The sequence below is a fragment of the Nematostella vectensis genome, chromosome 2 (genome assembly GCF_932526225.1).
Source record: "Nematostella vectensis chromosome 2, jaNemVect1.1, whole genome shotgun sequence".
Lineage (NCBI taxonomy): Eukaryota > Metazoa > Cnidaria > Anthozoa > Actiniaria > Edwardsiidae > Nematostella > Nematostella vectensis.
Genome location: NC_064035.1, coordinates 8,654,469 through 8,682,269, shown reverse-complemented (window position 1 = coordinate 8,682,269; position 27,801 = coordinate 8,654,469). Strand labels below are relative to the sequence as shown.

The window sequence follows — 27,801 nt, the reverse complement described above, 5'->3', positions numbered from 1 at the left end:
TTTCATGTGTTCATGGCGAACTAGCAACACACGCTGAGCAGAGCAGAACCAAGGGACAGCCGATTGAAATTGTCCACAGGTCCCCCGAGTTATCTCGGACGCAGACATCTTACGAAGACATCTTTTTACCTCAATTTATAATTTTTTGAAAGAGTGAGATTTCCGTGAAGCCGCCATAGCGCGGAGTGCTGTACCATTTAATAGTTTAATTTTAGACTACCCAAACTGAAAACCAATCAAAAAGTAAATTTTTTCTTGAAATTTTCAAGCTTTTAACCTTGACAGCATATAGAAGACGAGCGTGAGAAATTCTCAGCGTGAGAGCGTGACATGATACAGTAATGCGCTAGTCTAACGCTGAAAAGCGTGAGACTCGATAGCTCTGCTTACGAGTGAGCTCCTGGTATGATCAACTCAGGGAGTTGTGAGAGAGTTGTTTTCTCACAACTCTCTGATAAACTGTATAAAGATACAGGCTCAACACAGGAAATCTGTCAAGTCGCATCATATTTTAGAAGTCGGGAGAACTGTTCGTACCAGGCTATCCGCATCATATAAACCACAGCAGTCCCAAATAGCCTAAAAAATGGCTCATCTTTACTCGTGTTTATCTCTGTGTTTCGCTTTCCAAAAATGAAAATCGACACACACTGACTATTACCTTATCAGGCCTATGAAATAATCTTAACTTTGTTCCGAAACCCATATACCCATTGAAATGTATTCACACGTGTTTCTCCGGTTGTCAAAACGCGCACTGCTTCTTCATGTACAAGGACAAACTGAAGAACAATATGCAGCCCGCTTGTAGAAGTACAGAATAAGGCTTTGAAGTCCGTCATCGTCAGAGCAAGTCACAGCACAGCAATGGAAGACTTTGATACATATCTGCCATCGCCTCCGAAGAAGAAAAAGGTAAAAACAACTTATTAATCGAGATATTCTGGATTCAAGCTTATTATACGATTTATATTATCATGGAGAACTGACTGGGAGTATTATAGTAAAAGAATCTCGTGGTCATTATTTCTTTGGCTTATGTTTTTACTGTGTGATAAACAGATAAACAGAGTAAGTTGTTATTCCTAGCCTTATGTGTTTTTATTTTGAGGATTGTTTTGATTTCATTCATCTCTTATGTTTTTGTATATATTGCAAACCTATACTCGTAATTAAGTGATATATCTTTTAAAAATCTGACAATATTTATATATTTTTAAAAGTATTAGAAAAAAATTTAATAACACGAAATTCAAAAGGAATATTTGATTGGATATACCTTTCGCCTGGGAGTCGAGGAAGCCTGGAGACTACCTCGTTGGTCACATGCTCTCTCTTTTCAGCGATGTGATTGGTCGATTCGATCAGAGTCCGTTCAGCGGCGGGAACTATTGAATCAGGGAGTCGATCTTCCGTTGAGAGTTTTGAGCGGAACCTCTCCATTTTCTCGTTTTTTTCTCCTTCGTAGCTTGCCTTTTGCAGCCCTAAAAGGTTGCGATTGCATCTTTAGTTGTTGGTTGGCGCGCATATTTATTTAAGCAGCAATCGGCCGAAGGATAGTCGAGTGAGTTGGATTTCCCCAATTCCCGCCTAAAAAAACATGGCGACAACTCCACTAATGGTATGTTTTTGCATAACTCTAACACTGCTTTAAACAATATTTTTGTCAGTGGGGCATCATTTAACAGCTGTAATGGCTCTTCCTAGCGTATTTCTAGTTCTTGATTTCTAGTAGTAGGTAAACTGTGTACAGTGTAGTTAGTAGGACGGTCCGGTTAAACTTTGACCTGATTCAAGATAGCGAGCGATAGAAAGACGCTAATGGAAACAGTTTTAAGTAATAAAGGGAAGTACAGATAAAAACACTCTCATTTATAATACCAGTTATGTTACCATAGATATCAAGGCTTGAGAAGAGATTTCACATATTTGAAAAGTCAAATTTTAACTTATGAATTTCCATTGTTTTCATACTTACAGGAGATCAACACTAACTCGCCATCTAAAAATGCTGGTGGCAAAAAGAGAAAGCGCTTGTCTGTTGAACGCATCTACACCAAGAAAACCCAGCTGGAGCATATTCTGTTGCGGCCAGATACTTACATTGGCTCTGTTGAGCCCAACAAGCAGAACATGTTTGTGTATGATGATATCCTTGAAGCCATTGTGAATAGGGAGATTACCTATGTTCCTGGTCTTTTCAAGATATTTGATGAAATTTTAGGTAAAAAAAATATCAAATTTACTTTTTTTTTGTCTTTATACGCAAATTTTTACTTTCACGCCCAACAAGGATTCAGCATCCTTGTCTTTTTTTGGGGAAAAAACAATAAAATGGGCGCAAAATTACAAATCTTTCTGCTCTAACCAAACTAATAAAAAGGTTTTATAAACTTTAATCCCTATAATCTTTCATTGCAGTAAATGCAGCTGACAACAAACAGAGAGATCCTGCCATGTCAACAATTAAAATTGAGATCAACCCGTAAGTACTTTTTAATAAACACGCTATTCTGTTGGTAAAGCCACATAAACCATGTTTTAAGGGACTGTCAGCCTTTTTCTCTTTATATTTTGTTTTTAATCTTTGCAATATTTGGACATAAAATTAAAACAATAACCACCCAATAACATACTTCAACAGGATAAGTCAATCTAAATTGATTTTTCCTTCCAGTTGCATTGCTGCTGGGATAATCAAATGGTGGCTGATAGGGTCCTCCATTCACAACTCATATCAATACCTGCTTATCTGGTGATTTTTTACATCTAGAGAGAAAAACTTTATCAGTGTGTGGAATGATGGGAGAGGAATCCCAATTGAGATGCACAAGGAACACCAGGTTTATGTGCCCACAATGATCTTTGGTCAGCTGCTCACGTCAAGCAACTACAATGACGACGAGAAGAAAGTGACAGGTGGACGCAATGGCTATGGTGCTAAACTTTGCAACATTTTCAGCAAGAAGTTCTCTGTTGAGACTGCATGCTTAGAGAATAAGAAAAGGTTTAAACAGGTAAACATTATCAGTCTTCACTTAAATGTTAAGAATAAATTTTCCACAAAGTAGTGAAGGATTTTAAATAGATATATATCCAACTTCGTATTATAATAAACTCTACAATTGAGCTTTCTTGCCTGAAAAATATGAGAACCTATTTTTGTTTGATGCCTGCGGTTGTGTCTGGCTTTTCATTTGTCCGCTAGTACGAATGTGATTTACAAGTAAATAGATTGGCCAAGACAAAATTTGGCTGGCTGTTTGCCTCAGACAGACAAGCCTTGTCTTTCTAGTGCAAATAGGCCCGAATACAATCATTTTGGGAAATATTTTAGTCATTTTCCTAATAGTAATTTTGTCTTATCTATTCAAGGTTTGGACCAACAACATGGGTAAAGCAGCTGAGCCAGTGATCAAAGAATTCACCAGCAACAAGGAATACACATGTATCACTTTCCAACCTGACTTGGAGAAGTTCAAGATGGAAACCCTTGACAGAGACACTGTTGCCCTTTTGACAAGAAGGGCATATGATATTGCAGCATCTGTGCGTGGTGTCTCTGTTATTTTAAATGGCAAGAAGTTAAAGGTTAGTTCCCCTAAGACCAGGAATTTGTTTAATAAGTTTAGACAATTCAAAGTCAAAATGTACTTGATATATTAAGAAGTATAATAGTATCTTTTGGAAATTTTGTGAGTAGCTGTGTGGGTTCAAGGATCTTGAGGGATCAAGCCAATTGAAAGCTAAAGCTGAAATCAAACTGTGGGATACGTTTTGTCATCAAATTCAGCAAATGTCAGAGATTAAGAATACTGCCATGTTGTATGCTTCACTGTTTTACAATTGTCGATCAGCTAGAGTTGTTCTGCTGTGTTGTTCCAGGTGAAGACATTCAAAGATTATGTTCAGCTGTGCCTTAAGGGTGCCACTAAAGACAAGGAGGAGGATGACGAGGAGGAGAAAAAGCCGACGGTGGTGCATGAAGTAGTCAACAATCGTTGGGAAGTCTGCGTTACTGTCAGTGATAAGGGGTTTCAGCAAGCCAGCTTTGTCAATTCAATCGCAACCACCAAGGTAGGATTCAAAGTAACACTCAGAACATACCCTTCTTCCAGAAAATAGTGCTACTTGAGCACAAAAGCAAAACAGTCTGTTTACAGCCATCTTTGAGCTTTATACTTAATGAAGCTTGAAATCAAACATGCTTGTTGGGCTTGTAATTTGGAATTTTGCTAGTCAAAGAGTTACAAGACAGCTCTAAAAAATCATGCATACTAATCCATCACTTTCTGGCTCAAGTTACACAGTTTGTAAAAGTAACAATGCGATGACACTGGCCAATTCTGATATTGGCCATGTCACGCAAATAAGAGCCTAAATACATGCATTTACAATTTTAACCACTTCCGTAATTCATATGGCGACAGCCAATTTATATGTACATCTTCCCTTTGATATACAAACCCATGTTTGCAGTGTGGAACCCATGTGAATTATATACAAACCCATGTTTGCAGGATGGAACCCATGTAAATTATATACAAACCCATGTTTGCAGGATGGAACCCATGTGAATTATATATAAACCCATGTTTGCAGGGTGGAACCCATGTGAATTATATACAAACCCATGTTTGCAGGGTGGAACCCATGTGAATTATGTGCAAACCCATGTTTGCAGGGTGAAACCCATGTGAATTATATACAAACCCATGTTTGCAGGGTGGAACCCATGTGAATTATATACAAACCCATGTTTGCAGGGTGGAACCCATGTGAATTATATACAAACCCATGTTTGCAGGGTGGAACCCATGTGAATTATGTTACTGATCAAATTGTGGACAAACTGATGACGGTGATCAAGAAGAAGAACAAGGGTGGTCTTGCTATCAAGCCATTCCAGATCAAGAGTCACCTGTGGGTGTTTATCAACTGCTTGATAGAGAACCCAGCCTTTGACTCACAGACCAAGGAGAACATGACCTTGAGGGCTAAGGACTTTGGTTCCAAGTGTGAGCTGAGTGATAAGTTCATTAAGGCTGTAAGTAGTGGACACAGAGCCCAGTTGTACCCCAAGCATTGCCCACATGTTCTAAAAACATCAAGCACATGTTATCATCACATACTAATCAAAATCAATGGTGCTTGGAAAAGAGGGTTTTGTTAAGAAACTTTAACTGTACTCCCCAAACACACCCCCCCCCCCCTACCCCCCTATGTCCTACTCTAAGATTGTAATTATGTCTTCAATTTTTTTTCCAATCATTCATTTTCATGTAGACTTAAAGTTCCAATACAAATATCTATTTCCTCCTGATAGTTTATCAGGTGAGCACCGCTCCGGTCAGTTGTAGCCATGGAATATCATGGGCAGTGCATCAGGCTTTAGCCCCTCTCTCCCTAAAGGTCTTTTTCATACCTCCTTTCCAATTATGCGCCCTCATTATGATATTTTTCACTTGTAATACCCCTTCTTCTAAAATACAATGTGCAGCCATTGAATATTTGTTATTCTCTCTCCTCAGGTACAGAACAGTGGAGTGATGGAAAACGTTATGAACTGGATGAGGTTCAAGGAAAAGGTAAATTGTTAAACATTCATCCAGCACCTGGAGGGCTACCTACTAAGTTGGATATCTATATATAGTCACTTTCCTAAACCGCGACATGATTAATGTGTTTAAAGGCATTTGTAATAAGCACCACACAAAAATGACTTAGTATTTTACTACAGGCCTTAGCTCAACATGCTCATACTGTACCTTGAAAAATTGTCAAAGGTTCTATTAAGATATTTCAGGGAGGACACGTAACAGTAATGGATACCATATTTCCTGGCGTATAATGCACACTTTTTAACTTCCAAAAAAATTGGGGTGCGTATAATATGCGGAACCTATTCTCGGTATAATGAAAAGCGGAAATCAATACAAAAATGGGGCGATCCCTTTGTAGGTGAGAAACAGTCACAGAATTGCTTTAAAATAACATACAGTAGTGAAGGGTTTTCCAAACGAAGAATATCTTTGATTTCCTCATCATGTATTTTATGAGGAAATAAGCCCAGAAACCCGCCAGAAAAACAGCAATTATTTATGCTGCCTACCTTGTTGTCCGCCATGTTGGAATTTACTCGACCCAGTCTCTTGAATGTCACTTGAACCTCAAATAATTCTCAAAAATGAACCCTGCAAACACAAATTTTCTACACAATTGTGAAATGTGCTGAGGAAAGTTTCGCGAAATTTAAGATTTGCGAAAATAAAAAAAGAACAAAATAGTATGGTATATTTCGACATAAGCCATCTGTCTTAAACAATTTTTTTTTCTACAGGCTCAACTCAACAAGAAGTGCAGCGGAAGTAAACACAGCAAGATCAGAGGAATCCCAAAGCTTGATGATGCTAATGATGCTGGTGGTAAGAACTCTCGGCACTGTACGCTCATCCTCACCGAGGGAGATTCAGCCAAGACGCTGGCTATCAGCGGACTTAGCATTGTTGGCAGGGATCGTTATGGAGTGTTTCCCTTGAGGGGTAAACTGCTGAATGTGAGAGAAGCTTCTCACAAACAGGTAAGTGTGACCACACGGTTATCACTAGTGTTAGGGGTGCTGGGGGAGGTGGGTTGAAAGCTCACTGCCAAGACTCTCTCTTGTACACAACATCACTTGAATATCACTTGAAATAGAATTCCTTCATCATGCGTTAGATTTTCCCATATCATAGCTTGTCTCAACTGTGTGACTGATGTAGAAATTGAAAAGCTTTCCATGTGTCCCTGAAGGGTGCTTAAAGTTGTGCAAAAACTTGATTTCTTGTTGTGTTTTTGCTTGTGTGTCTAGATTTTGGACAATGCTGAGATCAACAACATCATAAAGATCACAGGCCTCCAGTACAACAAGAAGTACAAGAGTGAGGATGACCTGAAGTCACTGCGCTACGGCCATCTGATGATCATGACCGATCAGGACCAGGACGGATCCCACATCAAGGGGCTGGTCATTAATTTCATCCATAGCAATTGGCCAGGGCTACTCAAGTTGGGATTTGTTGAGCAATTCATCACACCAATTGTCAAGGTTCATGTTATAATACTGCATTGATATTGGAAATATAACGTCTCACAAACCCTTATTTTTTACCTTTGTTGGAATGCTCAATATGACATAAGGTGTTGAAATAAGAGTCCCCATCAAATTGTTTTGGCTTGGGTTTGCCCAATTACGTCCTACAAATTATGTTGCATACATGATGACCTGCTTGTCCACCATGCAAGGCCATAGCTAGAAAACGTTGTTCAGGGGGGGGGGCATGCCTCAGACATTAGTCTTTAGTAAAATTTCTGCTCTTCTGAGGAGGTAGCTGTCCCTCCTCTTGCCCCCATGCTATCTATGACCCTGCAATGTGCACACATCTTAGTCTCACCTGAGATGACCCACACATTCTCCCTCCACGCCCTACCATCTACCGTTGTGCTTGCTGTCCCTCCTCCTCTTGCCCCCATGCTATCTACGACCCTGCCATCTGTACTCATTTTAATTCCGACTGAGATAACCCACACATTCTTTCTCAAAACCCTACCATCTACTGTTGCACTTGGCAGATCCTTCAGAGGGATCCCTATGTCCCTACAGATTGCATCAGAATGACAGTTTTTCTGACCTCACAGGGAGCCTGCCAGGGTAGCACTAGAAGGGGGACTACCATGTACAATAGAACTTGTAATATTGAACTAGAACTAGTAATATTGTGAGAGTTGTATGTAAGCAGTGCTTCAGATGCTCACCTTTGAATGTTTCTTGATGTCCAGGTGTCCAAAGGCAAAGAGGAGCATTCCTTCTACAGCATTCCCGAGTATGAAGAGTGGAAGGCTGGCAATGCAAACCATAAGTCATGGAAAGTGAAGTACTATAAGGGTTTGGGTACGAGCACCCCTAAGGAGGCTAAGGAGTATTTCTCAGACATGGAACGCCACAAGATCAACTTCAAGTATGAAGGACCTCATGACGATGAGGCTATTGTCATGGTAAGAGGGGGCTTTTGTCATGGTGACGAGATGGGTTTGTTGTCACGGTGAGACGAGGCTATTGTCATGGTGAGATGGGTTTGCTGTCATGGTGAGATAAGGCTATTTTCATGTGTTCAGTGGAACAACATACATGTCAAGGACAAGATATAACTCCTTTATTCCTCATATGTCTTCTAGGCCTTCAGCAAGAAAAAGATCCAAGAGAGGAAGGACTGGTTAACAAGAGGTCTTGAAGAACGAAAGTGGCGCAGGGAGCAAGGACTTTCTGAGGTAAAAAAGTTATGTAACTTGCATAAACAGGGCTAAATAGGGACTTGATGTTTGTCATATTCGAAATCCTTTATAATGTATGCCAGATGATTATGATACAGGAGAACGGTGTATATATATATATATATAAAATGATGGTTGAAGGCTTTCATAGAAAGTGCTCAATACTCGAAAGTAGAGCGGTGTATAGTGTTATATATATCTTGGCTTGTAGGAAAAAAACAAACCAAGATATATCCCGCTCTACACCGTATAGGTTATCACTAGTGTCAGTATTGAGCACTGTTATATGAACGCCTGCACTCACGCATTATATATATATATATCACTCATTCTTAGTTAACGGGTACCATTGATGTCACACGTATATATAGCTCTACATTTTGTATTTAGGCGCAATTTCTTGAGAGATGTGTGATTTTGCGAAGAGTTTGGGTCTATGGGAGATTTTGTTTTAAGTTTTCTGTGTAAAAAGTTCGACATATTACAAAATATTGACCTCTGAACATGTAACGCTATACGAAAACCATATGTCACAAGAATAAAAAAGGAAATATTTGTTTGCAAATAGAATTTTTATGCTTTATTTCGAGCACTGTTTAGTAGCATGTATGTTATGTAATATTATTTGTGGTCGCGTGTCAGCACCATGTCTGTTGTAACAGTCGTCCAAGTGAAGTGAGTGTGGAGGAGGCTATTGCCGCAGCACGAGCAGCTCACACCGGCCAACTTGCGATGCAAGGTACAGGTCCTGCTGCCATGCCAGGTAACCTCTTCTCCTCTCCCAGTTTGCCGGTAGATGCCAGGGTATCCGATAAGTTGAAAGCCAAAATTTGGCAAAACGAGTTTGTAGAGTTTGGGCTGCTGCTGACCAATCCCATCCTAGACGGGAAATACCAGCTTACTCTCTCAGCCTCCCAAAATGGGTCCATGCCAGCGTTAAACGTTGAGCCAGTCAGTAAAACCAAAAAATATTTAAGCATAGAGAATTGGGTATCATGTTTCCATATTTTTGTGGGTGTCTATACCCAAAAGTATTCTCATGAGGCCCCTGCTCTCATGAAATACGGTGAGACCATTCAGGACCTTGCCAGCCGGGGACATGATTGGAGGTACTACGATGAGAATTTTAGGTTTTTGCGCCAGGGTCAACCAAGTGCTTACCCCTGGCAAAACACGCACTGGGAGCTCTGGCTCCGGTCACAGCGACCTGCCCTACCTTCTTCAGCTAAACCGCAGCAGGAGGAGAGCCGGAATTTGAGGGGGAACAGTCTTGTCAAGGGATATTGCTATCGATTTAGTAGGGGTAACCCATGTTCAGGTGACTGTGGTTACAAACACAAGTGCCATAAGTGTGATGGCGACCACAGGCCAGGGGCCAGTACTTTTCGTGCCCCTAAGAGAACATCCAATCCGTCCCCGGCTGCAAGGCCCCAGGCTAATCCACAACAACCAAGGTCTTGAGCTACCCACTCCTGTCAGTACTGATAGGTTGGCCTCGTTATTAGTAGGTTATGATGCTGTTAAGGTTTCTATTCTTTTCAACGCTTTTCATTTTGGTTTTGCTTTGCACTATGAGGGCAGTCGTGAGTCGGCAGTTTCTGGTAACTTGTTGTCCACCAAGGACAATCCTGAGGCCATAGATCAAAAACTTGTAAAAGAATTGCAAGCTGGGCGTTTAGCCGGACCTTTCGTCACTCCACCCTTGGTCCCTTTCAGGGTTTCGCCCCTAGGTTTGGTACCCGAGAAGTTGCCTGGGGACTGAATGATGGCATTTAATCATTTCCAAGATTAAGGCTGCAGGGCGGGGGTGTTTTTTGACTAAAACCGACATAACAATGCCTTTAGAATTATTCCTATCCGACCTCAGGATTATAATTTACTTGGTATGCAATGGAAAGGGTTTTACTATCATGATCGTTGCATGCCCATGGGCTGCTCTAGCTCTTGCAAAACATTTGAGATATTCAGCACTGCCTTGGAGTGGATAGCTTTGGAGAAATTGCAAATACCACAGGTAGTCCACCTACTAGATGATTTTCTTTTCATTTCCCCAAGTCAACACTTGGATGTCATGTATTTGAATTTAATTTTGGATGTTTGTAATTATTTGGGGGTCCCAATAGCCCCGGAAAAGACACTTGGGCCTTCCACTACATTATCCTTTGCTGGAATTGAACTAGATACTATACTGTTTGCAGCACGGCTGCCTGTAGACAAGATTCAGAAGTGTTTAGATACCATCTCTAAATTTCTGACTAGGAGGAAAGTCATATTGAGGGAACTACAGTCTTTGAATGGCCTACTGAACTTTGCATATTCAGTGGTGGTCCCAGGCCGTGCATTTCTTAGGAGACTTATCGATTTGACAATAGGCATCAATTCGCCTTTGCATTACATTGGGTTTAGCTTTTCATGCCTTCTTACGAGTTGGTGAGATAACCACCTCCTCGGGTAACAAAGGTAATCCTCTTCTTGCTATCCATCAAATACCAAAATGGTCAATGAACAAAAAGAAATTGTAGCTCTTAAGCTTACCTTTGGTAATTTTAAGCATAGTTACAATCAGCACCCATTTTCAATCGAAGTCTCGCGAAGGAATGATGTTTGTCCGGTACAACATATTATGAAGTATTTATCTCTCCGGGGTAGTGGGCCAGGACCTATTTTTATTTCTGCGGATGGTTCCCCTGTACCTAGATCAGAATTTACGGACAGGCTTTCAGTTGCCATTAAATCATGTGGGTTGGACCCCTCCAGATACAAGGGCCATAGTTTTAGAATAGGGCTGCTTCTAATGCTGCAGATGCTGGCACGTCCGATGCGCAGATTAGGGCCTTAGGCCGCTGGAAATCCAATACATTTCTTAAATATATTCGCATCCAATCAGTGTCCTCAACTGTTTAGAACCAGAAGGCAACTTGCAGGGGGAGTTGTCCTTCACTCTTGGCCGTGAACTGATTCTTTGTCTCGCAAGGGCAGCGGAGATAGCATTTCCGGGTCAAGAGTACATTAACATTTTCAACTTTGTATCTTGCTAGCAAAGGCGGCAGGTTTAATGCTGCATACCTTTTACGCAACTTGCAAGGGCAGTTGCCATTCATTCTTGGCTCTGAAGTCGGGCCTTGTCTAGCAAGGGCAGCGGGGTTCTCTATTTCAGAGCCAATGATTTGTCAATAACAGTTGGATTATAGTTATCAATAAGGTTGTTTTTCCTAAGTATGTGCTGTTTTTCCTTTGGGTGGGGCTAGCATCATGTTTGTGATGCTTTTGGCGTTTTGTTGCCCTCACCTTTACTGGGCTAAGATAATTGAAAAATATTGTAAATATAAAGTATAAATAATTATATTAAATACGGCTTTGGGCGTGGCCCATAGCCAATTAAGTCCATACAATGGTGTGGTCTGCATTGATCGGGGTTGGGCCCAGTAAACTAGCTTCAGGAAAAGCAGCATTTTACCTTTTAATAGCGAGAGAAAAGCATAAAGGAAATATTTGTTTGCAAATAGAATTTTTATGCTTTATTTCGAGCACTGTTTAGTAGCATGTATGTTATGTAATATTATTTGTGGTCGCGTGTCAGCACCATGTCTGTTGTTAGGAGGACAAAGAGGGGGGTCAATTAATTGTGCATTATCTCATACACGTGACCGCTTAGCAAGGATCACTTGGCTTCTGTAACTCGTTGAGAACAGAAGTGTTTTTTGACCCACCACCTCCCCTTTTTCTCCTCCTCACACTATCAGATTTTAGAGTTGTCAAGTTGGTTGCGTTTTGTTGCCCTCACCTTTACTGGGCTAAGATAATTGAAAAATATTGTAAATATAAAGTATAAATAATTATATTAAATACGGCTTTGGGCGTGGCCCATAGCCAATTAAGTCCATACAATGGTGTGGTCTGCATTGATCGGGGTTGGGCCCAGTAAACTAGCTTCAGGAAAAGCAGCATTTTACCTTTTAATAGCGAGAGAAAAGCATAAACAAAGTTTAAACCGAAAACTTGAGATGTTCTGCCTGTAGTTGCTGCCTAAATTGTGTCACAATTTGGAGATACATGTTTCAGGACTCACCTAAATTAAAGTTACGGTTGTCGTTGTTGGTTTGCTCAACACACTGGACCGTGATCCAAGTGTCACGTGGATTTGGGTCATTTACGTTACCAGGCACAAAAAATCGAAATATAATTTCTTGTATATCCGTACAGAAGCCCTGAAACATATTTATAACAACTTTAAGGCTCAAAGACCCAAACCAATATTAAGAACTGTTCATAAAAATCAAAGTGTTCAAGAAATCATCACTTCATGCCAGCTAATTGGCAATAATTTTACTGCACTGTCACTTACGTTACTCAATCTAGGTCACAACTGCCAAGCTTTAAGACCTTAGGAGGTCTTGTTAGCAGTGTCACATTGCAGAGCGACCTTAGTAATATCTTAAAGAAAAATAATAATCTAATTTGGTTGAAACGTGAAGAGACAGTAGCTTGACAAATGCTAGTGTCACATTACGTTACCGTAACGTAAATGACAATAGAATTTACGTACTATCGTCTAATGGGGCGCACGTGCACACACACTAGCGAGATAAGGATAATTTGTATAGGATTAAATTGCCAAGATATCTAACGTTTTAGTTAAAGCCCAACAAGCTGTAATACAAGTCTTTCCTTCGATGACCTTCGCGGTAGAAGTATCAACTCTATCTTCACTTTTAAACTCAATTTGGTTTTCACTTCTCGAAAAGCAGAATTAAGGTAAGATACCACGCCTATGGTATTGTGTGAAGCTAAATGACTGATAAAGGCACTAATGCATACGCATTAGCTAATATCTAGAATAGTGAGGCTCAGCACATGCTTTTGCCAGTGGTAACGTAAATGACATTGAAAGTAACGTAATTGACAAAGTATTATGGATGAGGCACGCTAGTTAACAATTGGTGGGCTACTTAAAAAAGGATCAAATGACCACTATTTAGAATTAAAAAAGCTTTCAGAATGAGTTTTCTGTAATTTTGTGAAAATTGCTGTATCTTATGGTCATTGTTTTATCAAAATGGGAAAATCAAGAGCAGAGATTCAACGCGCCTACAGAGAACGAAAAAAAGGGAAAGATTCAAATTGGCAACAAAATGAGTCAATCCGAGTGCAAAAATACTACACACCAGCATCCAAACACCGGCGTTTGAAAAGCAACCTCCAAGCTGGACATGTTGTAATTCAAATGGACTTTGCCGAGAATTACAACTGCCAGTCTTGCAAGAAGGTGCAAAGTGCTCACTGGAATGGCCCCACTATGGTCTCCCTACATCCAGCAGTGGTATATTACAAGGCAGAAGGCAAAGACGACCTCGAGCACAAGAGCTTTGCCTTTGTTTCGGAAGAGCTCTCGCATAATGCAGCTGCCGTGTATGCCATCTTGGGGAGACTGAATCAAGACCTGAAGGATCTTGTCCCTGACCTGGCCATTGTACGCTATTGGACGGATAGTCCCACATCACAATACAGAAACAAGACAATCTTCGCCATAGTCGCGAACCACAAGGAAGAGTTCGGAGTCCCAGTAAGATGGAACTATTTTGAAGCGGGGCACGGAAAAGGTCCCTGTGATGGTGTCGGGGGAGCTGCCAAGCGGATGGCTGACGAGGCGGTGCGGTCAGGCAAAGTCGTTATTGACGATGCACACAGCTTCTTTGTTTGGGCCACCGAATATCAAAGTAGTGTGACCTACATTTACTACTCAACAGATGACTTCAAAATGGCATCAGCAAGGCTGGACAAGTACAATGGCACCCAGACTGTCCCTGGCACAATGTCAATGCATGCCATATGCGCAGTGGACAGACACACCGTTCTCACCTCGTGTTACTGTCCCGACTGCCTTTCCAGCCCAAAGGATAGCCATTGTGCATGGAAAGCCGCCATGCTCACTCCACCCAGTGCGTTGAGTCTACGCAATGAGCTCGCTCTAAAGGTTGACGACTTTGTCGCTGCCGCTTACGAAGGGGACTGGTATGTTGGCAAAGTACAGCAGATCGACCAGGAGGACGGCGAAGCTCTCATGACTTTTATGTCACGTAGTGGCACTACCCTTCAATCTTTCAGCTTCACATGGCCTGCCCGCGAAGATGTTATTTGGATCAAGAGGGACATGATCTTATGTGTCATCGAGCCGCCCACCCGAAGTAGTAAAACGGAAACTGGAGCTCGTTGAGGCACGCTTCCGCCTACCTTAGTGTCATTTACGTTACCGTTTTTTATAGAGGTTTTAGAAAAACGATGGTTCAAATCGAAGCACCAAATATCAAATTAAAATCACCTGTAAGTAGAACCAAGTATTTTCATATATATATATATATTTACAGTTAAGCGCTTGAAAGCATTTAAACGATTCTTTTTGTTTGGATGTGAAAACTGTCATTTACGTTACTAGTAGCAAAAGTTTAAGAAATTATGAATATGACCAAGTTATTGTTCAGAACCTTTAAAACCTTTAATGATAACTAAAAGGCGAAAATTTGACCAAAATTTTACAAGTTAAGAGTTGCATCGTGTATCCTACTGAGAAGGTCATATACGTTACTTTACATGTCATTTACGTTACCATTTCCAATCAGCATATATTGTTTAATTGCTTTATCAAATCAGAATCAACTTTATTGCGTTTAATATTTTGATATTGATGGTAGTAATTGAATGTAGTTGTATATTTCAAGACGTTCTAATTTTGTATTGAGAAAAACTTAAAGGAAGAACAATTTAATAATTTTGAAAACATAGATTCAACTCTTAAATCAAACAAAATTTGTGACAATATAAAGACGAGTCTACGGTGTTCTATGATGTTTATATTCAACAAAATTCATCTACTGCCACAAAAATAATAAAAAAGGCGTATTTTACTGGTTAAACGGTCTTGTATTTGTTTGTTTTTGAGAAATGGACATGGAAAAGTCTCCTTTTCAGCTTGATTACCGAGGCATATATAAATTTGTGTAGCTTTTTTGCCTTTAAAGATATTGATGGGTCGTTTTGGGAGCTTGAATGACAAATAATTCTCCAAAATGTTGATTGCTTATCAAACTAGTGTAACAAGTTTTATTTTCCAACTTTTTTTTGGGCCATTGGTACCCGTTTACTAAGAATGAGTGATATATATATATATATATATATATATATATATATATATATATATATAGAAAATCTTATTACTTCGTTTGTCCTGAGAATCACGGGTATTAGTGCAGACGGATTTTCCCTCTTCTCTCTACTTCCCCCCCCCCCTCCCCCCCCCCCTGCCCTGCATCCATTTTTGCACTCGCCCCCAGGAACCACACGGCTTAAAATACAAGATAGCGCCCAATCACAGAACAGAGAGCGTTTTCCGCGATGATAACACAGAGTACCATCTGTAAGCAGGCTACTGCTATATGTGTAACCTTTTTGTTTATTCTTGTGATTACAGCTGTACTTGTATGAGAAGGACACCAAGAGAGTCTCGTACTGCGACTTTGTCAACAAGGAACTCATTCTATTCTCAAATACAGACAACGAAAGATCCATTCCCTCTCTTGTGGATGGTAAGTGTTTGTGTTTTATATCAAAGTTGTAGGAAATATAATAAGAATACACATTCTGACACTCATCCTTTCCCTTACTTTAAAATGGATGTAAAATCCTTTGTGCCATTGCTATTGTGAGTGCTGACCTGATAATTGTTTGCAGGACTTAAGCCAGGACAGAGGAAGGTCATGTTCACATGTTTCAAGAGGAACGATAAGCGAGAGGTTAAGGTTGCCCAGTTGGCAGGTTCCATTGCAGAGCTGTCGGCCTACCACCATGGAGAGGTGGGCTTCTAATTTATATTGCAATTAACTCTTTATTGCAATAATAGTACAGGAGTACATGCTAAGTAGCTATTTAAGGTCATTGCATAGAGAATTTCTGTCTTGAAAGTTGTTTGGACAAGAGAGGATGGGGCTTCCTTTACAACTGATTTTAAGCATTTATTATTTATATTTAAAGCAACCTTTGGTTTATTAAATCTGTACACTAAATCAGATAATCTTTAAATAGTTGTCCACCTAATAAGCCATGTAATGTTCCAACCTTTTCAAAATCTGCAGTATATATGTACTGTAGCTGTTACCAGAACTGATGAAACAGACTTAAAGAAAACAAAAGTAATCCTCTATTTTCACTCTTTTTAGGCAAGCTTGATGGGAACCATCATCAACTTAGCAGAAAACTTTGTCGGGAGCAACAACATTAACCTACTGCAGCCAGTGGGTCAGTTTGGCACACGTCTGCACGGCGGCAAAGACGCGGCCAGCCCTCGATACATCTTCACTATGCTTAGCACTGTTTCCAAGATGCTGTTCCCTCCAAGTGATGAACCGAATCTTAAGTTCTTGAATGAGGATAACCAGCGCATTGAGCCAGAGTGGTACTGTCCAATCATCCCTACCATCCTTGTCAATGGAGCCGAGGGTATTGGTACTGGTTACAGTACCAAGGTGCCGAACTATGACCCCCGGGCGATAGCGGAGAATATCAGGAAAATGATGAATGGAGAGGAGCCTGAGGAAATGGTATGTGGAAGTAAATTAACAGATCTTGGGAGTAAATTGACAATCTTGCAGTTGAAATGCTGATTTTCAACAGATACTACATGGTAGAGTGGATGCTTAGATGTTGACTTATGCTGCCACTAATTATGACTCATGTCTGACCACAGAGCACAGCTTAGGTTCATGGTTTGGAACTCTCCCAGAAGTGTTTTTTTATATACAGTACTTGTTTGTTCAAAGAGTATGAAGTGTGTTATGGATTGCAATGCCCCATTTGATTGTCTCATCCTCATATGCCTCATATTTGGGTTGGATATACTCAAGGATAATATCAATTTCATGAAATGTTTCTGACTTTATTCAGCATTTGCACATATCATTCTAATCATCCATTACCATCTCAGCTTCCATGGTACAAGAATTTCATTGGTACTATCACCAAGGTAGATGACACCAAATACTCAGTGACTGGCAACATTGAGGTGATAGATGACACTACTCTGGAAATCACGGAGTTGCCTATTGGTACCTGGACACAGTCGTACAAGGAATCCGTGCTGGAACCAATGTTACATGGCACTGATAAGGTCCCCCCCTGTATTACGTAAGTTGTGTGATGCCCCCCTGGATTACATAAGTTGTGTGATGCCCCCTGCATTACGTAAGTTGTGTGATGCCCCCCCTGTATTACGTAAGTTGTGTGATGCCCCCTGCATTACGTAAGTTGTGTGATGCCCCCCCTGCATTACGTAATTTGTGTGATGCCCCCCCTGCATTACGTAAGTTGTGTGATGCCCCCCCTGCATTACGTAAGTTGTGTGATGCCCCCCTGCATTACGTAATTTGTGTGATGCCCCCCTGCATTACGTAAGTTGTGTGATGCCCCCCTGCATTACGTAAGTTGTGTGATGCCCCCCTGCATTACGTAAGTTGTGTGATGCCCCCTGCATTACGTAAGTTGTGTGATGCCCCCCTGCATTACATAAGTTGTGTGATGCCTCCCCCTCCATTACGTAAGTTGTGTGATGCCCCCCTGCATTACTTAAGTTGTGTGATGCCCCCCTGCATTACGTAAGTTGTGTGATGCCCCCTGCATTACGTAAGTTGTGTGATGCTGTAGTTGTTCTGCATGTTTATTGCACTTTAAAGTAAGAAAAACAAATATCCTCATTGGTGGCTCAGGCTTCTATACTTGGAACATGGAACCCGTTTAATTTTTTGTGACTATTACTCCCTTTCATTTTTAACTAAAATTTTTATCTGGATAAATTTCCGATACAAATTGCTGTTTTAAGTATATAATTCAGCTTATAATGATTCCAGCATTATTGTGCTTACCTGTTGTGGTGATTATAGGGACTACAAGGAGTACCACACAGAAACAAGGGTAAGGTTTGTCATAACCATGGCCGAGAACAAGATGCGGGAGGCGGAACAGGTCGGGCTGCACAAGAAGTTCAAGCTGGAGGCAACCATCAACACAAGCAACATGGTAGGGTTTGTCCCCCGCAGGATTGGATATGATTAATGGCTTACCCTGATTAAGCGCCTCACCTAAAGTTGTCTCCCTTTAAAGACCCTGATAACTACAGAGAATGTACATTAGAAGGGAAGGTACCAGCGGAACTACAGTATCTGCCACATGCTTTTATCATTGAAAGCTCGTTTTGCTATGGTTCCCTCTGCATGTTGTATAAAAATAAAACATACTTTGAAATATGCTCCTGGAACATGAAAAAAAAAATTGAATAGGCACACTGGCTCTTATTTTGGTAAATTATTATGGTAAATTATATTTGTGACACATTGACCAAGATAACCAAAAATAAAGATTACCAATTGTAATCCATAGGTGTTGTTTGATGCTATGGGTTGCCTCAAGAAATACGACACAACCAGAGAGATCTTGAAAGAGTTTTTCACCCTTCGCATGGAACGTTACATCATGCGCAAGGCGTACATGGAAGGAATGCTGACTGCCGAGTCAGGGAAACTGAACAGCCAAGCAAGGTTCATTTTGGAGAAGATTGAAGGCACTATTGTTATTGGTGGGTATCTCCAGTAGGTCACCATTTATCTAAATTCTAGAAACTTTGGTTCCCTTGTAATTATTAATAGGAAAATGTCAGAAAAATGCAAGAGACTATGATGTAAGAGAACGAATCCCCCGTATTAGGGTATGTTCCAATAATGATGTCCGTGAAAGCTATTTTTAGAACAAGCAGTTATTTTTAGGTACGCCTCTGATTGGTTAGCGCTTACGTTTCCTAGCAACAAGAGTCTTACGCGGGATCACATCTTGAGCAATGTGATCCGGCAAAAGATGTTTTGGAAATCTTTTTGACCGAAAATACCTTCCTTTTTTACGAACGCTGTAAAAAAAGATCTTCCATAGAGTACGCTGGAGCCAATCAACCGTTTCTGGGACATTGAAATGCATAAAGTGCGTGATTTTAGGCTCTGGGATCAACTTCCCCAGTAAAAGTTTTCACTGCTGATTCGCAAATTACTTATAACACAACAATCAATCATAAATCTGTGTTTACAAAACACAATTCTCTTCCAATTCCCTTTTAATGAAAAAGATACATCCAGAACTCCAGATACATCCATTATATTCACACCGATATTACAAATAAAAGATTTCAAGTCTTTATAATGAAGTAGATCTTATTCCAGTGACAAGGGTTTCTTGAGTGACATGATTTCTGAACATTTGCGTGAAAAATTGAAGTTCATTCATCTAAAAATGTTATAGATCAAATAAAAATAAAGGCCTTCTTGTAATAAAATACATAACATAGACTCTGAGAATGCCTAGGTATTCCATCTCACCGAATTGCAGAGAAAAATAACTTTTTAGGAGTCTGCACAATGCATCTTGAATGAACTCCAAATTCACCGTCTCCCTGACGTCTTCCCAAATTATTTATATAACATTTAGATAACTGAACATTAGATAACTTAACAGATAACAGGACACCACCCCATGAGTAGCATTGTGATCATGAGCCTTGAAGAGAAGCTAAAAGGATAAAAACTGGTAGCGAACGAAGTAAAGAAGTGCAGAGGGAAAAAAATTGGTGTGGAATTGTACTAGCTCGTGGTACCCATAACCAAATATGGCGCGACAAACCATGTATGGATGCTATGATTGACAAGCTTGCGCAATCTAAAAATAGCTTTCTTGGACGTACTCATGGGCCACGGGGATTCGTTCTCATATCATGGTCTCTTGAAAAATGTTAACTGCTGTTCTCATTTACTTGCAGAGAACAAGCCAAAGAGAGACCTAATTACAATGCTTGTGCAGCGAGGCTACCCCTCTGATCCCGTCAAGGCATGGAAGGACTCCCAGGATACCACCCTGGGTGTTGACGACTCGGATGATGACACCATGAGCACTGTTAGTAGCACAGCATCTGGTGCGGGTGGACCTGACTTCAACTACCTCCTCAACATGTCCATGTGGAGTCTCTCCCAGGAGAAGAAAGATGAACTCCTCAAGCAGCGTGACCAGAAGGTGCAGTAGTTATTCGTCTTACATCCTGAGTTTTGAATTGCCAAATTGCCCAAGTCTAGACTTTTACATATGATGTGTGTTTTTCAATGGCCCTTTGCCTGACTAGCCTTTAGGTAAACTTGTCCTTTTCTCTAGACCACTAAATTGCATTCTATTGATACTTGTTTCTTTAATATTATTTTCTTTCCTTAGGCTGCTGAATTGGAGGATCTCCGAAAAAAGAGCCCTAAGGATCTGTGGAATGAGGATCTTGACATCTTCTTGGCTGAGCTAGAGGTACATACCACTTTGTCTGTGTGGGATAATCTGTTTTTGCTTATGTTTCCTTGTTTTGCTGCCTCATTTATTTTGTGTAAGTGTTTTAGTATAAACAGGCATTACAAAGTCAACTTCATTTTAAAAGAAAGTTAATTAGAAGGCCGTCTAGAAGCAGTGTGGTAGGTGTAGTACATACGTACAGAAGAACCCCCCTTAGCTCAAACTCTAAAGGGAAACTAATACCCAAGTAAAAGTAACTAAGAATTAGGTCATAATCCAAGGGAAATCAAATAAGTATGAGTTACCGGGATTTACATTATCTGGGTTTGAATTAGTGGTGTGGTACTGTATCTGTTGAACAAAGTCTCTGTTTTTTAACAGGCAGTCGAACAGATTGAGCGTGAGGATGAGATGGCAATGGGTAAGTCGAAAAGTGGGCGTGCTCTAAAGTCAAAACCTATCAAGACTGCTGCCGCCAAATCATCCAAGGCACCAAAGCCAAAGCAGGCACCTAAACCAGAATCCAAGGCAGCAGCCAGCACCGAAGTACCCCCTGAAGAAGAGCCCAGACAACTGACTTTGATTGAGAGGCTAGCGCTCAAGCGAACGGAATCCACTTCTTCTGCTTCAAGCTCTGTGTCAGAGGCAATTGCACCAAAGAAGCAATCCAACTTGCTCAGGTACAGCTACGGTGGAACCTCGATATAGCTAATGTGTTATTAGTGAAACCTCTATTAAGCTAGCTTGTGTTAACCAGACACCATCTATAGAACACAGGATTTAACCCCTATGGTTAACATAATCTCCATAGGTAGAACCTCTGCATTGTTATATCTAGGGTATATCTAGCTATTGATGGAATATTATAAACCTAACAACGGACAGGTTTTTCTTGTTATGCACATAGTTATAGGTACACAGTTCTGTACTCCAAAGTCTCGTAAAATGCATTCATTTTTGTGTATTTACTGTATGGTAACTAAAGGAAGCCCTTTCTTGTAGCCTCGCAACCAAGAACGGTAAAACGAAAAAAGGAAAGAAGGGCAGTAAGGGATCCGACGATGACGATGATGACGCGTTTGCTGTGGATTTCAGCGACAGTGACGACTCCTTTGGGGTCCCTGTGGTGAAGCGCACCCTCGCCGCACGAGCTAAGGCGCCCAGCAAGGTAGGCAAGCTTTCAAACATAATGTGTAGCAGTTGTACCGCGTTGTCCTTGGATTTCGGTTTGGGATTCCTGTGGAAGTCACATCAGAAACCACAGGAAACCCAAAAAGAACAGCCCAAACGTTTTTGATGACTCGAGCCAAGACGAGTGCAACTTAAACCACCCTTGTCAGTCGCCATTTTGTCATCCTAGCAAAGTACCAAGTGTGAGGAACCATCCATTTCCATCGGCTGATTTGGGGAAGTCAATGTGATATTTTCGATTGAATTAGGTGAATCAAGAATATTTTTTTAGATTGTTATTTCGAGATTTTTATACATCGTGTGCCTTCCAATACGAAATGAGAACCATAACAAAGGTGTGGCTAACAAGGGCACTTAATTAAAGGAATATCTTTTGAGTACAACGCGGCTTCTACTGGCTACAGTGTGTATGTTTGGATATTAAATGGTGAGCCTTAAAAGGGTTTTCTCACACCACACCTCAGAACCAGCCTACAGGGCTAGACTGCTAGACGAATAATGTCTGTTTTTGCAGTTCAACTTCAGCGATGACGAGGACGAAGATGACTCATTCAAGAGCAAAGAGGACGACGGATCTGACGACGACAATGACCAGGACTTCGCCGTTACCAAGGTCGTCAAAAAGCCGACACCACCGGTTGACTCGTCAAGCGACGTGGTCGCCACACGGGACTTGATAGAGAAGCTATCGCCAGTCAAAGCATCCAAAAAGGTAGAGCAATTGTTCTGTGAATCCACCTTAGCGACTATTTAAAGTTGAAGTGTGACCCTTACACTTGTATAACACATGGATCAATTATATTGATCACGGGAAGCGCATTAGTTGGTCACATAGATCAATTATGTTGATCACATAGATCGCGCTGTGTTGGGTAGTTTTCACTTGCGTAGATTGACATGTTCATCTTATCCTGCAGACTGCCACGAACAAACCAGCAGTGTTGGATTCAGACGAGGAGTCGAGCTCTTCCTCCGGGATACTCGTCATTGAAGGGAAATCTTCTCCGCCAAAACCTGCAGCAGGGAAGACGAAAAAGGCACCTGCCAAAAAAGCGCCGGCAAAATCCAAAAAAGGTTCCATGCCCGACCCTAAGCAGACGACATTGTTTGCATCTATGGGCAAGACATCTAAGGTAGAAAAGAACTCACTCTATAGTCTTAGTTCTTAAGCTTAAACAATTATCGCAATGGGTGAGTTGATTAACCGACTACTTAGTGCCCGCGTGTCTTTCTACAGATTACATTGTCGGGGTTAAAGTGGTTTACCCTTTTGCTGTTTTGCAGGAGGCGCAGTCGTTGAGCGATTCGGACGACGAGCTGGGATCCCTGCTAGAGAAGCAAAAAGTTTCACCAAAGAAGAAGAGTTCTCCAAAGAAGAAAGGGAAGGCGCCCTCCAGCAAGTCTGCGGATTCCGACGAGGCCCAACCAGGCAAGAAGAAGGCCGCCCCCCGCAAACGCCCAGCCAAGGGCGTCACCGCGGCCTCCAGGGATGGGGACTCCGATAGCGACGCCTCTGTCGAAGTAGTCAGCAAGAAGAAGACTACAAAAGCTGTCAAAAAGGTATAGCACAGTGTTGATGATGTAGACTTGATAGAAATGGGGACCTTTTAGTGAACCTAAGAGGGTGGTTATTTGAAGCTCTGTCGAAGTAGCAAGAAGAAGACTAAAAAAGCTGTTAAAAGGGTATAGCACAGTGTTGATGATGTAGACTTGATAGAAATGGGGACCTTTTAGTGAACCTAAGAGGGCGGTTATTTGAAGCTCTGTCGAAGTAGTCAGCAAGAAGAAGACTACAAAAGCTGTTAAAAGGGTATAGCACAGTGTTGATGATGTAGACTTGATAGAAATAGGGACCTTTTAGTGAACCTAAGATGGTGGTTATTTGAAGCTCTGTCGAAGTAGTCAGCAAGAAGAAGACTACAAAAGCTGTTAAAAGGGTATAGCACAGTGTTGATGATGTAGACTTGATAGAAATGGGGATCTTTTGGTGAACCTAAGAGGGTGGTTATTTGAAGCTCTGTCGAAGTAGTCAGCAAGAAGAAGACTAAAAAGCTGTTAAAAGGGTATAGCACAAAGTTAATGATGTAGACTTGATAGAAATAGGGACCTTTTAGTAAACCTAAGAGGGTGGTTATTTGAAGCTCTGTCGAAGTAGTCAGCAGGAAGAAGACTACAAAAGCTGTCAAAAAGGTATAGCACAGAGTTGATGATGTGGACTTGATAGAAATGGGGACCTTTTAGTGAACCTAAGAGGGTGGTTATTTGAAGCTCTGTCGAAATAGTCAGCAAGAAGAAGACTACAAAAGCTGTTAAAAGGGTATAGCACAGTGTTAATGATGTAGACTTGATAGAAATGGGGACCTTTTAGTGGACCTAAGAGGGCGGTTATTTGAAGCTCTGTCGAAGTAGTCAGCAAGAAGAAGACTACAAAAGCTGTCAAAAAGGTATAGCACAGAGTTGATGATGTGGACTTGATAGAAATGGGGACCTTTTAGTGAACCTAAGAGGGTGGTTATTTGAAGCTCTGTCGAAATAGTCAGCAAGAAGAAGACTACAAAAGCTGTTAAAAGGGTATAGCACAGTGTTGATGATGTAGACTTGATAGAAATGGGGACCTTTTAGTGGACCTAAGAGGGTGGTTATTTGAAGCTCTGTCGAAGTAGTCAGCAAGAAGAAGACTACAAAAGCTGTTAAAAGGGTATAGCACAGTGTTGATGATGTAGACTTGATAGAAATGGGGACCTTTTAGTGAACCTAAGAGGGTGGTTATTTGAAGCTCTGTCGAAGTAGTCAGCAAGAAGAAGACTAAAAAAGCTGTTAAAAGGGTATAGCACAGTGTTGATGATGTAGACTTGATAGAAATGAGGACCTTTTAGTGAACCTAAGAGGGTGGTTATTTGAAGCTCTGTCGAAGTAGTCAGCAAGAAGAAGACTAAAAAAGCTGTTAAAAGGGTATAGCACAGTGTTGATGATGTAGACTTGATAGAAATGAGGACCTTTTAGTGAACCTAAGAGGGTGGTTATTTGAAGCTCTGTCGAAGTAGTCAGCAAGAAGAAGACTAAAAAAGCTGTTAAAAGGGTATAGCACAGTGTTGATGATGTAGACTTGATAGAAATGAGGACCTTTTAGTGAACCTAAGAGGGTGGTTATTTGAAGCTCTGTCGAAGTAGTCAGCAAGAAGAAGACTAAAAAAGCTGTTAAAAGGGTATAGCACAGTGTTAATGATGTACACTTGATAGAAATGGGGACCTTTTAGTGAACCTAAGAGGGTGGTTATTTGAAGCTCTGTCGAAGTAGTCAGCAAGAAGAAGACTACAAAAGCTGTTAAAAGGGTATAGCACAGTGTTGATGATGTAGACTTGATAGAAATGGGGACCTTTTAGTGAACCTAAGAGGGTGGTTATTTGAAGCTCTGTCGAAGTAGTCAGCAAGAAGAAGACTAAAAAAGCTGTTAAAAGGGTATAGCACAGTGTTAATGATGTAGACTTGATAGAAATGGGGACCTTTTAGTGAACCTAAGAGGGTGGTTATTTGAAGCTCTGTCGAAGTAGTCAGCAAGAAGAAGACTACAAAAGCTGTTAAAAGGGTATAGCACAGTGTTGATGATGTAGACTTGATAGAAATGGGGACCTTTTAGTGGACCTAAGAGGGTGGTTATTTGAAGCTCGGCCCTAAACGCGCATTTATCGAATGTCCTTGTCTCCAGGCTGTGAACAAGTCTCCGCCGAAGCGAAAGAAAATGGCGAGCGACAGCGAGGAATCCGCTGACGAGGTGGTCCCCATAGCGCGGACTCAGCGCACGCGGGGTGCCAAGCCCACCGCCAAGTACTCGTTCAGTGATAGCGAAGAGTCCGAGGAGGATGCCGGGAACGATACAAGGGCATGGAAAGCGTCTGACTCGGACAGCGATTTCGACTAATTTTAGTCTTTCGCGCGAAGACATTTGTGCATATCAAAAGAGTATATTTCTTAAGGTGCTCTAGCGAGCGAGGTATTTCGCTGTGTTACGATGTTGTAAAATGGTGACTTTGTTTGGGAAATGGTTGCCTGATGCAAAAGAAATTCCCATTCAACTTTGTGTTGTCTCCTTTTTTTTCACAAAGTGCTACAAAGACTTTTGCCGTAACACTACCGTTGCACCCACCACATACCGGGATGTAGCCGGAAATGTCGGGTTATCTTGTTATCTTTATTAGTGAGAACCGAACCAAATACTTGGAGTCAAGACTTGCGAATAACATGAACAAGTAATTACGAAATGGCCTTTCTTATTTTTAATGCTTAGAAAATACACAGGGGTTTATTATGTACGTATATAATATATACACTTGTTTTCCGAGCCGTGTAGTACTAACGATAAAAATGCCTTATACACTTTTTAATAAGAACGTCCAGCCTGTTTTTCACCGAATTTTAAAAACATGCCGAGGCTCAGATAAGAAGAACTATTTTTTTTAGTCCTGATGCGTTCTAAAATGCAGATTGCTAAATGACAATTGTATTCATAGTAACCTTGTTATTGATCATTAGTATAATTCTCTTCCTGATAATTCATTAGGTATTTTCATATACATATACTGTTGTACAGTCTAACACATTTGGGCCATATAAATATGTACTCATTTTTTATCAGATTGATTTTTTTTCTAACTAAATATTTACCGAGCTAAATTCTCTATGTATTTTAGAATAACCATGTTCCTGTGTTAAGTAGTTCATTTTGCCAGCCTTCTGTTGCCGGTAGCAAAAAGGGTCTCGGTTCATTTCCCTGCATTGTCCACTCCTTGTTCCCACACACGGGCTAGTCAACGCACATAACCATTGTTAACCATAAATAAACATTTGCCGGCGCGTCCTACTGCGCAAGAAACAAGCCGATGAATTCCGGAAGGGTTTATTTTTTTAAAAATCCTTCCGCTTGTTGTAAGAAGGGAGCAAGCTTTGGATCTTTCGGATGATATTTCTTGGCATCAAGTGTCCTCAGAATGGGTCTGAGTGTTAATCAATATCCTGAGGGAGTCTATACGCTGAGAATGATCAAAGGGCCAACTACCGCGTGGCATTTTGATAGCAATACTGGCTCTCAAATAGACTGATTACTATAGAATTTGGCATTCTTTTTTTATTTCCGAGGGCGGCTAGAAATGTTTGGTGCATGGGAAGGGTATCAAAGTTAAGATTTATAATAAGTTTTTAATTTATAAGATGTGTTTTATAATATTCATTGCAATCTTAAAAAAATTGCCTAAGAAGCATCTGAGAGTATTGTCTACCTGCTTTACACTCTTTTTTTTATAAGAAACTTTTTTATAAAAACGTCCAGGCTAATATTTTACCAAATTTTAAGAACACGCCGAGGCTAAGATAGCAGCAACATATTGCTTTTTTTAGTCTTATGTGTTCTAAAATGCAGACGTTCTTATAAAAAAAAAAGTGTATACTGTCTTCCCTATCGAAAGTATTCCAAAGAGCACCCTTTTAATAAGAACCTAATCAGCCTGGTTGGAAGAATAGGTTCGTATTTGAAAGATCACTTAAGTGTTTTGTCAAAATTCTGACTTATGGTTGATAACTATCGAGAAAATATACTTTTCATGAATGTTTGGTGCATTGTATACTGTTGTTAAATACAACAAGGGCTTACATGTCGCCTTCAGCATTGATTGGCATTGTAAAAGTCAGCAAGCATTCTAAATAGAGACTGTTTTGTTCAGTATATGAAATATATAAAGCCTGGTTTGTGAAAAGGTACCACGAAAACCCATTCATCCTGATCTTGACAATTCTAGGTACGCGGATGTTAAAACTATTTGAACTGGCCTACACCACCATGGCTAATGACGCGTAAGCATAGCGCACTATATTATTAATGAGAATTATAGTACCATTTAATGATCAATAACCGCAATATTGACCTGCTTAGATCAATACGTTGACGAAGAGTGGTG

The 27,801-nt window shown here is 40.7% G+C and overlaps 1 protein-coding gene across 2 annotated transcripts; it reads left to right on the top strand.

Moving 5' to 3' along the window:
• The first annotated feature begins 110 nt into the window (after positions 1–110).
• Positions 111–25,931, top strand: LOC5516775 (DNA topoisomerase 2-alpha). 2 transcript variants are annotated; one of them, XM_001636826.3, is made up of 26 exons: positions 111–915; positions 1,981–2,224; positions 2,422–2,485; positions 2,774–3,017; positions 3,376–3,591; positions 3,886–4,077; positions 4,808–5,047; positions 5,532–5,588; positions 6,341–6,580; positions 6,851–7,087; positions 7,819–8,034; positions 8,215–8,307; positions 15,776–15,890; positions 16,036–16,157; positions 16,521–16,901; positions 17,285–17,484; positions 18,237–18,372; positions 18,733–18,928; positions 20,153–20,403; positions 20,596–20,679; positions 21,043–21,341; positions 21,664–21,829; positions 22,367–22,564; positions 22,770–22,985; positions 23,137–23,412; positions 25,560–25,931. In XM_001636826.3, exons 1-26 carry the CDS (start codon positions 868–870, stop codon positions 25,770–25,772), a joined length of 4,944 nt encoding a protein of 1,647 aa, XP_001636876.3. In that variant the 5' UTR covers positions 111–867; the 3' UTR covers positions 25,773–25,931. The 2 variants fall into 2 exon arrangements, with proteins under 2 accessions (XP_001636876.3, XP_032242612.2); XM_032386721.2 differs by lacking the exon at positions 111–915 and adding an exon at positions 1,378–1,621.
• The last annotated feature ends 1,870 nt before the right edge of the window (positions 25,932–27,801 follow it).